This window comes from Rhagoletis pomonella, unplaced genomic scaffold, assembly GCF_013731165.1.
Source record: "Rhagoletis pomonella isolate Grant_MI unplaced genomic scaffold, Rhpom_1.0 Rhpom_scaffold_00010, whole genome shotgun sequence".
NCBI lineage: Eukaryota > Metazoa > Arthropoda > Insecta > Diptera > Tephritidae > Rhagoletis > Rhagoletis pomonella.
In genome coordinates, this window is record NW_023458564.1 from 24,264,206 (window position 1) to 24,279,525 (window position 15,320).

General features: G+C 34.9%; 1 protein-coding gene across 1 annotated transcript in view; it reads left to right on the forward strand.

The window, feature by feature from the left end:
• The first annotated feature begins 1,329 nt into the window (after positions 1-1,329).
• Positions 1,330-15,320, forward strand: part of LOC118746561 (band 3 anion transport protein-like) — a 122,933-nt gene continuing 108,942 nt past the window's right edge. Inside the window, exon 1 of the mRNA XM_036480405.1 lies at positions 1,330-1,395. Coding sequence (XP_036336298.1) covers positions 1,330-1,395 — 66 coding nt within the window. The remainder of the gene's footprint in view (positions 1,396-15,320) is intronic.

Here is a 15,320-nt window from a genome sequence, read left to right on the forward strand (position 1 = left end):
CGGTGAAAACTTTCTATACTGACGGCTCAAAACCTGTAAACGGTACTGGAGCTGGATGGCATCTGGATGGAGACTTCAGATGCTTTACCGCTTTGGGCCCAATGACAACGGTCTTTCAATCGGAAGTCTTTGCAATACGGAAAGTGTCAGACTGGAAAACTGACGAAAGGTGGCGCGGACATAAAATCAGGATCTGCAGTGACAGCTAAGCTGCTCTAAAGGCCCTGGAAACCGCTCAAATCTCTTCAAAGTTAGTCCGGGAATGTAAGTTGAAGCTGAGCTTGAACTTGTGTGGGTGCCAGGACACTACGGTGTTCAAGGTAACGAATTAGCGAACTGCGGTTCTCTGGAGCGCCCAATTGAACTGGAACTAATTGTAGGGCCAAACATAGCGGGAACGATCCGGTGCATCAAGGATCTCATAAGCAAAACTCATGAGAGCCGTTGGTGCACTATTGACACCTGCAAAATTACCAAGTGTTTCCTGAAAAGGCCTGACAGGGAGGTAGCAAAATTTCTTCTCAGACAAAGAAGGAGTGATCTACGAGTCCTGGTAGGACTGATTACGGGGCACAATCCATGGGGACGACATATGGTCACCATAGGCATCATCGACGATCCACTGTGTACATCGTGTTTGGAGGACGAGGATAGTACAGAACATTTCTCCGCCGCTGTCCGGCCTTCTTCAGACTCAGATGGTACATTTTTGGGTTGGATGTACTGAGAATGGACGACTTGCATTCTCTTTCCCTCAACAAATTGCTAAAATTCATAAAGGAGTCTGATAAGTTTGCAGAGGAGTAATGAATTCCCACCCCACCTACATATCCCTTTCCCCTAAATCCTGTTTCTTGGCCTTAAATACAATGGGCAATACTGCTTGAGTGCTTGGAAAAATTTGTTTTTGGTTTTTCCGGCCACCCACAATTCCATTCCATTCCATTTCGCTAACTGAGATACGAGACAAGAAACTAGACTTTAGGTAGTACAAAGTCGATGCAGCTTCTGCTTTCTGTATATTGTCTTGTCCATCCCAAGAGAAAGCCCCTGTCTTTTCCCAGCGCTGAGTAATCGTCGCCTCACATGAACGATGAACCCCTTTCAAAGCCTCCAAGTCCCCATTACTCGGGGAAATCATTCCTGCACTGCGCCAAAGCATTGTGGAGGTCTCTTATAGCATATAGGTCACTAGCTCCAGTATTCACAAGGAAAATGTGCAGTGAATATATCTTCAGAGAATGGAGAGTCTACAGTGTGAAGTTTTTTCCTGAATGATGGGAGGAACTCTCATGCTTTATCCAAGGGCTTAAGGCCATTTAGTCCAACATGGTTCCCACTGAAGACGCTGAGGATGGTATTTATTGGGAACGCATTTGGTGGATATTCCGACAGGTCAGTGTACAACCGTAATTTCAAACTTACAATGCAAATAAAGCCGCATAGAAAAGTATGTATATTAATTAACTTTTAGATCTCTCTAAATGAGAATGAAGTTGATATATTCTCAAAATATTTGACCCAAAAATACCTCTTCTTAGTTTATTGCCTGCCTGACAAAAGTAAAGAAAATTTCCTTTATTTCTTTGCTTACCTAGACAGGAAGTAAGTTTAGATAACTGTATGTTGGTAAAAATGGGTTTGCGATTAACTCTAGCAATCGTAATTTCTTGTTGTGCTGCTTTATTGGAAAATCCACTTCTAAAATACCAAGTTCCCATTGCAATATAAATTTTGGTGCCAGGTCCAAAGGCACCCGCTTCTGCTCTGCCCGTCATCTATGATTCGTCCTTTGTTGCTCAAAACACTTTTGTACTTTGTAAATTCCGCGAAGTTGCTGCTGCTTGGACAAAAATATGGAGTGGAGTCCAACCTAGGAGTAACTCTAAGGCCGCGGTTGAACACGTTCTCATTAATACCGTCACCTACTGTAGAGCTGTCCTTTGGAGTTTGTACAGACGTGAAACGGCAGTTTTTGCAGTTTTTTTGGCCAACACGGGACTATATTTAGGGCCTCATTGGTACACCAGGTTGATACCGGTGCTGACAATTATTAACTAGGTCGTCCGCATATCCAACAGCATCGTAATAACTTTCCTGTAGTTTGGTTAAGAGGTCATCCACCACAAGAGACCAGAGTAGAGGAGACAAAACACCTCCCTGTGTTCACCCCTTATGGCTCTGATGTTGCCTAAGGACGATGCGATATCACGCTAATGGAGCATGGTGTCGATCAGTGGCGTAGCCAGGGGGCGGCTTTGGGGGGATAGATCCTCCCCGTCCCCCCTTCGTCATTAAAATGAAACTTTTTATTTTTGAATTAATAACACAATACTATTTTACCCTTCCGATTTATAATTTTTATACCCGAGCGCACTTGTGCACAAGGGTATATTAATTTTGTTCACATAACGGTTGTTTGTAACAGCCAAAACGAATCGAGATAGATATATACAAATGTATACATAAATGCTCAGAATGAATAGAGAAATCGATTAAGCCATGTCTGTCTGTCCGTCCGTCTGTCCGTCTGTCCGTCTGTCCGTCTGTCCGTCTGTCCGTCCGTCCGTGTACACCATAACTCGAGCAAAAATTGAGATACATATCTCAACAAAATTTGGTATGTAGGTTTTCGTTAATCCAAGGTAGGTTGGTATTGAAAATGGGCGAAATCGGACTGTAGCCACGCCCACTTCCCATATAACGGTAATTTCCAGAAATACGAAAACTGCGATATTTTAGTAACTACTGAAGATAATTCACTCAAGATTGATATTTACAATAATTTTCAGACGAAAAATAAGAATATTAAAAATCTTTGGATTATGGGCGTAGCCACGCCCACTTATGGTTACATGTTTATATATTGGTAACCGCTGCACCAATTTCTTCCAAACTTGGCACAATTGTTGGCCTTGATACAGACTAAATGGCCGAAACTTTTAAAAATCGGACAATAACCACGCCCACAGTCCACAGGGTAATTTAGAGAAATACGAAATCTTCGATAAATCAGTAAATATTAAAGCAAATTTATTCAAAATAGACGCTTGCAACAATTCTTTACCAAGAAATACGTTTATGGTAAAATTTTGGAAAACGGACGTGGCACCGCCCACTTATGATCACATATATGTATCTCGGTAACCGTTCTACCGATTTGTACCAAACTCGGTATTTTTATTGTGCTTGCCACATAAAAGCAAAACGTTGAAAATTATTGAAATCGGACTAAAATTACGGCCGCTTTTCATATAACGGTAAATTTCAGAAATGCTTGAAACTGCAATATTTCGAAATTTAAAGACGCTAATTTACTCAAAATTACCATGTAGCGGTAGCTTTCGGAAAGTTGAAAAAACATTTATTTAATACTTGCGCCGGGTATTTAATGTTCGGCTCCGCCCGAACTTAGTCTTTCTTACTTGTTTTATTTCAGACTGATGACAAATTATCTTTTAATGAATATATAAAATTATCGGTTGGTGGATTATGTATTTGAATACTTGCGAAATACACTAGGCCATTTTGCTTAGTTCCCCACAGTGTAGGGAAATAATCTATAATCTATACAAAAACTGTACTTTTCGACTGTAAATTGTATCGACTTTTTAATTTGCTCATATGCATGCATGCATACATAGATTCCCTTCAAGACCAATGCTTTGATGGTATTCACGGGAAAGTTTATGTAGGTACATTTACATATTTTACACTTTTAACATAAATGTCAAGGCAGATATTTTAAGATACACTTCTTAACAAACAAATTTTTTTAAGTTATTATGAATGGATAAAAGAGACATCTTCTTTGAATTCAGTACTAAAACTTGACATTTCAAGTGCTTATCAAAACTTTATACATGTTAACTAGATTCGCCATTTATCTTAAAATTATATAATCTTAATTATTTTTTTTAAAAATGCAGTTTACACTTTAACAAAACCCGTATAAATCCAAAGTTTAATATTTGCGCAACATTAACAAAATCAACAAACTTTCGTAAAGCTTTAATTAGATTTCCTAGAAATACATATTTTGAGCAAGTCTAAAATACATAGCTGCGACTTATCGTTGATTTTTAATATTTTATTTTTTTTTGATGAAGGCGTTGCTCATTTTCTTCATTAAAAAAATCGTCGAACATACTTAGATAATATGGAAGAAAATGACCGACATCGTCAAAAATATGCCATACATCAACTGTAAATCACAGCTACTTTAAATTTGCACTTTACTAGACTAAAATTGAATGAGCTAAAAAACTGCAAAATATTAAGAGATAAAATTGGAATAAAAAGTTCAAAATTTTTACGAAAGTTTGTCGATTTTTTTTTAATGTTGTTCAAAGACTGAACTTATTTTCATTTAGTGTTTGTTAAGGAATAAACTATAGTTTTATAAACAAATAATTCAAATTAAAATATAATAAAATAAATAGTCAAATCTACTCAATATGTGAGTGTCGTAAAGTTATGATATTTAAGAACATCTCTTTCTTAATTAACGATGACACTGTTTCTATATGAAGCTGATTTCAACATTTTGTTTTAATAAAATTTAGTATCGAAAATATTCTTTCAAAACTTGCCTAGGAATGTGATATAATGGTTGGTTCAAAACCTTTTTTCAAAACTTATAAACGCAAAAACGAGAACGCGAAGAAAAACAAAGAGAATACAAAAATTTCCCGCAGTGAATTTTCAGATTTTTAAAACGGTATAGTAATTTAAATTTTTAAATATAAATAAAGCATGAATACCCCATGGAATAAACGAGTAGATAAAAAATATATAACGGTAAAACTGGCACATACATAAATATATGAAAGAATGCACTCAGGCGACGCCTCAAGCCATTGTGTGTCACAAATTTAAGTTATCGATGGAAATATTTTTTTTTCATACCCCCCCCAAACCAAATCCTGGCTACGCCACTGGTGTTGATCCACCCGACAGTGTAGCCTGAACTTACATTCGTAAATAATTTTAAAGGACGTACAATTAATTTTACAACAAACTCTGTTTTGGTCCAGCTCCTTTCAGTTATCTATTCTTGTAAACTGAATAATCAGATAGCAAATCACATCAGCACTTCACCGAATGCACAATAGAATATGAAATTTGCCTCCAAACGTCATCCAGTGCCAAGTTCTTTTCAGTTCTTGGAGCGGCCTGTGTAAAAATGTTGCCCAAACTTCTTATTTTTCCATAAGTTAACACATTCTATAACATCTTTCAAAAAACTATACACGGTCGTAAAGTCAATAAGAAAAAGCATATTTTTAATTTGAAACATATTTTTAATTCAGTAGAAGAAATATCAACAAAACATTAACATTCATATGCCAGGTTTTGTATTTTCGGTAACTGGTTACAAATGCATTGCATACGGAGAAGCGCTCCGAATTATGTCTTCAATACAATAAACTATCCTGTAAGTATTTAAATATATATGTACGTAGGAGTGTAAATCGATGGTCCTCTGCAATAATGCCACAATGGCATATGTCTTCAATCTTTGACTAAATATTTATAAAGCAGTCATAATTTGAAAGCTTAAAAATGTTCCTTTCCTTTTCAATTTAAATTCGGTGGTCGGAGAGTAGCATTTAAAATAACTAAAAACAAAAAAGAAAGTCTAAGTTCGGGCGGAGCCGAACATTAATTACCCTGCACACTTATTAAATCGTCGTTTAAAGTACAAAACCGCGTATGAACAAAATGCAAAACCGCATATGTGAGGTTGCATAAATTATTTTCTAGAGAGTAAAAACACTCACAATTCAAAATGGTTATCGTTTTATAAAGCAATCGCATTTCTGGCTAGTATATTTCAGGACGAATGGATGTGTGAGCAAATCCAAGTTTTGGCAGCCAATGTCAGTTACGCGGTTTTGTACTTTAAACGACGAAATATATGTTCTTCACCTTTGCTAAAACTACCGCTACATGGTAAACAGGGGTGTTTTTACCCCTTTTTTAAACATCTGCGATAGAAAGTTCAGTTAGAATAAATAAGATAATCTTACATATATAGTCATATGTGGGCGGCATCACGCCCATTTTCCAAAATCCTAATAATGTTATTTCTTTTCAAGGGATTGTTGTTAGTATCCATTTTGAGTAAATTAGCGTCCTTAAATTTCGAAATATCGAAGTTTCAAGCATTTCTGAAATTTAACGTTGTATGAAATGTGAAGGTAATTTTAGTCCGATTTCAATAATTTTCAACGGTTTGCTTTCATGCGGCAAGAACAATAACCATATCGAGTTTGGTACAAATTGGTAGAACGGTTACCGAGATACATATATGTGATAAAAAGTGGGTGGGGCCACGCCCATTTTCAAAAATTTTACCATAAACGTATTTCTTGGTAAAGAGTTATTGGGAGCATTAATTTTGACTAAGTTAGCTTTAGTATTTGCTGATTTATCGAAGATTGCGTATTTCTCTAAATTACCGTTATATGTGGAGATGGTTATTGTCCGATTTTAAAAATTCTCAGCCATTTGGTATGTTGTACTACGGCCAACAACTGTGCCAACTTTGGGAGAAATTGGTGGAGCGGTTACCAAGATATACACATGTAGTCATAAGTGGGCGTGGCTACGCCTATTTTCCAAAAAATTTTAATGTTCTTATTTTTCATCTAAAAATAATTGTAAATATCAATTAGCTTCAGTAGCTACTAAAATATCGCAAAAGTGCTTGTTGATGGTATAAATATTTCATTAAAGCTGCTCGGCGATAATCAACTTCAATTGAAAAAAGCTCTTAAAATCGCCAACCTGGGAAAATTGCGAACTTACTTTTCTATATACAATCCAGACTTTCAGAAAAACTTGGATCCATCAGTTCTCCAGCCGAATGGCGCCCAGTGTAATAAGTGTAAATTATAAAACGAGAAAACTTTAATTGGCGCTACTTAACGTTTGAGTTGCGCCGCTTTTGCAAAGAACCATCGATATCTGCGGAATTGTTTTAAAACAACTTAAGTGGCTTTAGAAAGTTTGACATTGAATTAAAAATTAATATGTTTTCCTTGAAACAATTCATATCTTTAAGCTTCGGTTAAAAGGGCATTTTAAAGAACTATTTTGGCTAGTTAATCGTTAGAATGTTATTTGGGAACACAATGAAATGTTGCTTTAAAAGCAAAATAGCCTATCTCGATATAGGTTGTTTCAATAAAATGCCTCAGATATGTATGTATATAAGTATATAAATCCGAAAATACGGTAATTCTATATACTTATACCAAATGCCATTCGAATGAATTCACATAAAAAGAAATGGCCGCATTTTGGCGATAAAGTAAACTTTATTGCAAACAAAGAAGGCCAAGCTAACAGATACACCAAAACTTACAGGCTGCCAAAGCCCAAAACTGCTTATTTGTTTATTCTGGCATTTACATACATAGTTCGAATTTAGTGCAAGAAAAAAATGCGCCTCTTTGCAATGCTGCAAGATCATAGCCATGTGTTTACCATTGCAGTAAGTTTTTACACAATGCTTTTCTAACTATATAAAATATATTTTATTTTCCCTCAATTTTCTTGCTACTTTTTCATTTTCGATTTTTCCACTATCGTATTTCCTAGGTCTCGTTATCAACTTTCCTCTTCCGCTGGCAATGGTACGACTTTCTGTATCTATACATACATACTACTATAACTACATGAATGCACAAGAGGAGCCGTAAAAAATTTCGTTTTACATTTCTGTTGCTCCTTTTGTTTGTGCCGCATTCTGAGAGCATACGCATAAATGTAGGTTCATATACTCATGACTATGTAGGTCAACTAATATAAGTTGACAACATTGTGTGTAAATTTTATGCTGCAATTGCTTGAATAAAAATTGAATTTGCCAAATTTGTTGTGGTAAAACTCGATAACATAAACAATTGAGAAGAAGAAGCGTAAAATTTAGAACACTTGATCGTTTTTGTGCTTTTGCGGTCCATCCGATAATCCTTTGTTGGAGACAATTCGTTGCTTGTCGCAAAATGTGTGCAACATTGAGTAAAGAAAGTTTATTTAAAAAATAAACCTACATTAGAAAACTCAAAAAATTTTTTGGTATTTTATTTAACCTTTCTTCACACACCTTACAGTCTGTGAGACCGAGTGATCATGAATATGTATATTGCTCGCAAATAAATAACGCAAACTGTCTCATTCTTTCAGTAGATTTTCTTCATTGACTAAGTATTTATTTCAGAGCTTTTCTAAACTAAATTTTAAATATACCATGTTAAAGAACAGGATAAGAAGGATAAAAATTACTATTTATAAATATTTACATAATTTCCTTTTTTAATGAAATAAGTTGAATACGGTAATTTTAAACTAATTGCATACAGATATTTTCAATAACTTCATAGACGCAACCCAGAGAATTGATGAAAAGCAACCCGGTCTGGGAGACCGGGGTGTCTGTTTGTGCCACAAGAAATCACCTGTGTGACAGAAGGTTTAAGATAAAAGCACACGATAAATACTGTTTTTTTTTTTGGCGAATAGCTTCATAACGCACATACTACCGACCACTACTAAAGGCACCCAAGCTCAATAATTCAGCAATAAAGCATGGAATTAAACTCCGTTATTTTATATACATATGCACACTGAGAAAAAGAGTTTCGTTACGTCACCAAATTTTTGTTTCTCTCAACATATGCTTTGGTTATAGTTACATTATTTGGTTATAGCTAGCAAATCATATGTCGAGAGAATTATATTTAGCTGACTTTCTTGTCATCTGTTTCAAAAGTCAAATTTAATTTAATTATACAGCGTTATATGAAATATTAAAATAAGAGTGTGAAAGTGTTCGGCTCGGCGAGGGAAAGTTTATAGCTGTGTTTCAAATAGGGTTGCCACCATGAGGGTACGCAGGCACGGGGTGAGGAGAGCGTAAGCCACCCCCTCCTAAATTCTGAAATTTCTTTGTAAGTTTTTTTCTGTTTAAATGAAAACTTAAGGGGTCTTCCTATCAATTTCGGTAATTTTGGTAAACTGCAGGGTATTATTTACAGGATAAATTTATCAACTATGAACGTCCTGTTCAACTTACTTTTTTGCTTTAAAAAAATTAGGTTTATCAACAGCTAATTTGTGTTCTCTTTCCTATACAAAAAAAAAAAGATTGTAATAGAAAATGATAATGATATTTATCATTGATAATGATATTTACCCAATCATATCGCTCATTTATATAAAAAAGGTAAAATAATTATTATCGTTTAATATTTTGTACTTGGTTTGTATTTGTAAACTAGGTTTATGTATGCTTAGTGTTCACAGAGGCTTTGAGAAAAAAATAATAATTAAATCATCACGGAAACAATTGATCGATTTGCAGAATCGAAGACTAGTTTTTAAATGAACAAGTAATTTTTAGCAAAAAAAAACAACTTAAAAAAAGTATATATATATACATTTCATGATCCAATGATCGGATCTAAACCAGATTAGTATGGGACCACCTCTGAGATAGTACCTTTTCGATGCAAAAAGAATTATCGAAATCGGTTGACGTGGTCCCAAGTTATGCGGTAACATTACATAAAAAAAAAAAATATTCCGACGAACTGATAACCTCCTCCTTTTTTGGAAGTCGGTTAAAAATAGTAATGAAGAATTAACGATATTCGTGTAAGGACGAAGTTGAATATTAAAATCTGCATGAAATTAAGTTTACAAAAAATTTTTTATTATAACTCTTCAATAAGTTTATAATAAACTTCATGCAATATCAATGCGTTTGTAGGGCTCGGTACAACACAGTTGTTACAATAACAAGTAATTCTTAGCAAAAAAAAACCGGAAAATTCTCATATAAAAATATACATATATATATATCTCATGATCCACTGATCGGATCTTATCCAGATTAGTATGGGACCACATCTGAGACACTACCTTTCGAAAAAAGAATTATCGAAATCGGTTGACGTGGTCCAAAGTTATGCGGTAACATACATAAAAAAAAAATAAAAATATTCCGACGGAGTGATAACCTCCTCCTTTTTTGGAAGTCGGTTAAAAATAGAAAAACTAATGAGGTAAATTATTATAAATCTTTTAATAACTATATTTCTAATAAAATATACTTTGCAAATAATCTCAGCCCCGCCCCTCCAAAATTGTGTTCTGCTTACGCCCATGGTTTCCACCCGTTTAAAAAGTCCAACGACATGTTAAGTTACACACACGTTATGTGAAACATTGCGTCAAACTTCCTCCCGTTTAAAAAGTCAAATTCAACTTGGGTTAAGAGAATTTGGTATATTTATCACAATATGGATGTCAAGCAAAAAACGTTGAAGAAAGTTGCAGTTTGAAAATATTTTGAAGAGGCTTGCCACCTGTCATGTTTTCCATAGGGGTTTAAGGCTTATCAGTCTGTTTTCCTTTTTGATGAAAACGCTAGAGAGACTGATAGACCGGCTTTTCACATTAGTAAAGTGGATAGAGGAAGCTTTCACTCATAAAGATTATGCAATGGCAGCCTTCCCCTGGGGGTTGAAACCAACTTAATAAGGCTTATCTACAGCTTACTGCGTGAAAGTACTGTCCTTCGGAGTGGGGGAGCGCCTTCACTCAGCGTAGAGTCGACAGGGCACTCAGCAAAGGTGGTTTTCTCTCTCCGCTGCTCTGGATTGCGGTTTTAAACGACCTTCTACATTATCTCAAGAGAGGACGGAGTTACTGGTAGAAGAGAGTGGTAAACTTGTTTACGGACGTATTCAAACTTGGAGACAGGGTTTGTGGAGGTGTCTTCTGTTGGGAACTCAACACCAAAACCATGTTCAGGCTTCGGGACTTCTGAGATGAAGAGAGTGACGTCAGTTAAGGAGGTTAGCATATACTCGGATAGTCAGGCGGCTATCGAGGCTCTGAACGATATTATGGTGCGGTCGAAATCGATAAGGTAGTTTCTGAACTCTATATCAATCGTGTCGGAGTACTTCTTAATAAAGCTCTTTTGGGTTCCAATCAAACTGATTTGTGTAGATCAGGGGCGTCTCTTGTAGACGATTTTGAAGGCTGTTTGTTATATTTCTTAGGTTTCCCACATTATGTAAAGTTGAAAGAATGAAGTCAAATATATATTTTTTGGTCAATTACGCTGTTTGATTTTACTGTTAAAAAACGCAACTAAACAATCCTTCAGAGTGCTCGCGCATTTCATTTATTTCAGTAAGAAAACTAGTTGCAACAGCAATGCAGTTCCACACAGAGCAAATACTAGCTAATATAATAGAGTATGGTTTTTACTGAATAAGAAAATTAATATGACGATAATAAGGAATCGTCTCTACCTTCGTCCATGAATAATTCAATACGATGGTCTTTTACATTTTTCTTAGAAGTCATACTTTTTTGTGCAGTTTTAGTTCAAAAATTTTCTTAGCTGTTTAGCGAAAAAAAGGGGATTTAGTGCCAAAACAGAAGCTAGAAATTGAACATAAGCCAGGCACACCCGCCAAACATACTTTTTAGATCTGCGTATCCGATTCGTGGCGTATTGAATTTTTTTGAGAACATGTGTATTTTAAATTGCCATGAAAATTGTGTTGCTAGCCTCATGTTGCCAACGTGTTGCAAGCTTTTTCACAGCGTGAACAGAATACTATGTACTTTGCTGAGGAAATTCTGTGGAATTTCACATTTATTTCACAGAAAGAAATTTTATATGCAATTTGACAGCTTTTTCAAGTGAAACAGGAACAGAATGCTATGCTTTAATGATACAATTTTTGAAAATGGGCGTGGCCCCGCCCACTTTTGATCACATATATGTATCTCGGTAACCGTTCGATCAATTTGTACCGAACTCGGTACGATTTATTGTCCTTGCCACATAAAAGCAAAATGCTGAAAATTATTGAAATCGGTCTAAAATTACGCCCACTTTTCATAAAACGGTAAATTTCAGAAATGTTTGAAACTTCGATGTTTCGAAATTTAAGGACGCTTATTTACTCAAAATTTATACCAACAACAATCCCTTAAAGAGAAGTAACATTATTATGGAATTTAGGAAAATAGACGCCGACATATCACTATATAAGTTTATCGAAGATGTTTGAAGTAGAGATAAAACCTCCCTTGCTAACCATGTAGTGGTAGTTTTCGGAAAGGTAAAAAATATATTGCGTCGGGTATCTAATGTTCGGCTTCACCCGAACTTAGACTTTTTGACTTGTTTTTAAAAAAGTTTGAAAATTAGGTTAGGTTAGGTTAATGTAACAAAAATGTAAAAAAAAAAATTTAACATAAAAACTTTATAAATATTTAAAAAATGAAAACCACTTTGTGAACGCCTTTTTGAGTCAGGTTGTTATACAATTTTAAAGATAGTGGTATCAAAATGGAGTAATCGCAGGGGACTGAAAACTATTAAGCTTAGTTCCGTATACACATCTACTACTCGACCATACCTAGAAACAACCTTTAACAGTTCACTAAAAAATAAAAATGTTAATCAATAAAGAAAAATATTTTAAGTTTACAGAAAAAGTATAAATACTTAATTTTAAATACGAGTATCTCTGTTTTTTCAATAGCCTGCAAATAAATTTTTTTTATTTACTTACAGCGCTTCCATTCCGCAGAGCCTGGGTTCCATCCCAGTTTCCGACTGACATCAAAAAATAAAACATAAAATAGCAAGCAGGCAATGCAAAACCTCCCAGGGCCATTCTGCCATGAAAACAGCTTCTCATAAAAAAGGTCCTGTAGGTCCCTCCTATTTTTGTGACAACATAAAGGTGCACGCCACAAATCGATGGAGAAGCTCGGCCAAATACTAACATATTGTGTCAACGCCAATCTAATATCACAGCGCACGGCAGTGTGCGCGAGTGACGAAAGCAGCCACAGTAGCATGCTGAAATGACTCGCTTATATATACACGAGATTTGGAAGTTTTTATCCAGACGTCCAATCGACATGTTTGATATATATTCAAGCTTCGTAAACGATTAACCGGATTCTTAAAAATTTGGCTAAAGTATTGCGAAACAAAAAACGTTTTTTTGCTTTTGCTGGTTTAAGGGGGCAAGTGGGCACACCCAACATATTTGTTATTCTATAGGCCAATACCTTTCAAACGATACCTTATATATTAAGTTCCGGCCACTAGTTGGAAAGATATAGAGTTAAATGTGTTTTGGTTCGTGTCTCCACTACGAGATGCTTTGGTATGTATGTGGCGTCTGTACGTACCATAATTTAATTTTTTTCAAACTTTCAAGAATTAAAGTACACAAAAAACTAAGAAGATTTTGTTCCAGGATGTTTTGATTCGTATGCCTGTGTGGGCGTGGCTGCTGCCTGAAATTCGAAAAAAGGCAGTTTTTTAAACTACCACTGAGGCCGCACTACTCATTCCATACCATTCCTGTTAATATCAGTAGAAGGGCCTTAAAATAAAATATCTAACGCTGTCTTTTGCGTTTATAAAATATAAATACGCCATAACGTTATCGCCTCAAAACTAAAAATCCGGCTGCTGAAAATAGAGATTTCGGGCATTTTGTCAAAAACTGGTTAGTCGATTTTATTCTAAGTTTCCACAAGTCTTGCCCAAAACCTTAGCTTTCATCTGGTATATAGCTTATATCTGGGAAAACTCTTGTTGTGGAGATATTATGATTCAAATTGAAAAAGGTCGCTCTCAAAAGGGTCAAATGGTTAAAAATTAGCATATCCGTCTAATTTGGTTACTTTAAGATATAAAAATAACATACCCAGTTCCCCGAAAAAAATCGCCCATTCCCCGATTGCTAATTAAACCGAAATTCCCTGCAAATCGGGGAATTTCCCGCGAGTTGACAAGTTGAAGGATGCAGCTGTGCTAATCACTTCGTACATGTCTTGGAAACCACAATTTGTGTGTATTTTAGAGTTTTTTTTTTAGTCACTTGCCGAAATTGTAACATTCTTCCCCATTTTAATTGCAGGTACGTACACAGTATTTAACTATGCTACATGGGTTTATCACCCGCACCTAGCCTACCTGGTATTTACCTATCGTTGTACATAAATATATATGTATGAATGCATTTAGTTCACCGAATGTGCCGCTACTACTTACATACATATGTATAAATTGTCACTGAGCAAAACTACTTGAGAAAAAAGCATTAGTTTAATAGCACGGGTGCAACATCGTACACGTGATAGAAGTAAAACTTCTTAAAAAGAGCACATGTGTGCGCACCACACCCAGTAGAAATCTTAACAACAATTAAACTACGAGGCAATCAGACGAATACAGTTGTTTATTGTATCCAAAGTTGGTACCAAGTTGATAAGTTTTTATCATTTCTCATATTTTTTTTATTTTTAATTTTTTCGAATACATATCATACTTGATATCATCATATCCTTGATCATCCTTTTTGCTTTATTCCGTATTCGAAAAACTATGTGTTTCAATGGACACACCGATTTGAATACATAATTTAGATTTAGAGAATATTTTTAGCAATTTATTTGAGAAAAATAAAACATTTAGTTTATTGTTTGTATTTTCGTCGATTTTAAATTTGCTACCACAAAATAATTGATATCAAATAAAACACCTCTTTGAGGTAAAATTTTCGAGTGACGAAAGCAGAACTAGAAACACGAAATTTATGATATCAATTTCGTGACGAAAATTATACGCATTTTTTAACTGCCTTTAAAACGTACGGAAAATCTTTTTTTATTTATTCGGAACGTTGCGACTTTCCGTTTACTGCTAGAAACACAATCAAAAAAAAAAAACGGAACTTTTGCAACGATTCGTATGAATAAAAAAGATTTTCCGTACGTTTGAAAGGCAGTTAAAAAATGCGTATAATTTTCGTAACGAAATTGATATAAATTTTGTGTTTCTAGTTCAGCTTTCGTCACTCGAAAATTTTACCTCAAAGAGGTGTTTTATTTGATAGATATACTCTCGAAACTATGGGCCAAAAATAGTAAAACTGCGTTTTTAGTTTTTTACTCTGACGTGAGGATTTTTTTTCAAAAGACTTTGAAATTTTAAAGATATGATTAATTCAAAAAATTATTAAAAATTGCGCGCAATGTGGAATAACTATATGGGTAACAAATGAGACAGAAAATTCTTTAGAATTTAAAAACCATGAAGATTTTTAGTTTACAAGGACGAGTAGGTGTTGAAAATTCGCTTTAATAATTTTATCTTCTTAAGTTAATAATGTGCGTATATTAATACTCAGGTAATAATTATAAAACACCTCTTTGAGGTAAAATTTTCGAGTGACGAAAGCTGAACTAGAAACACA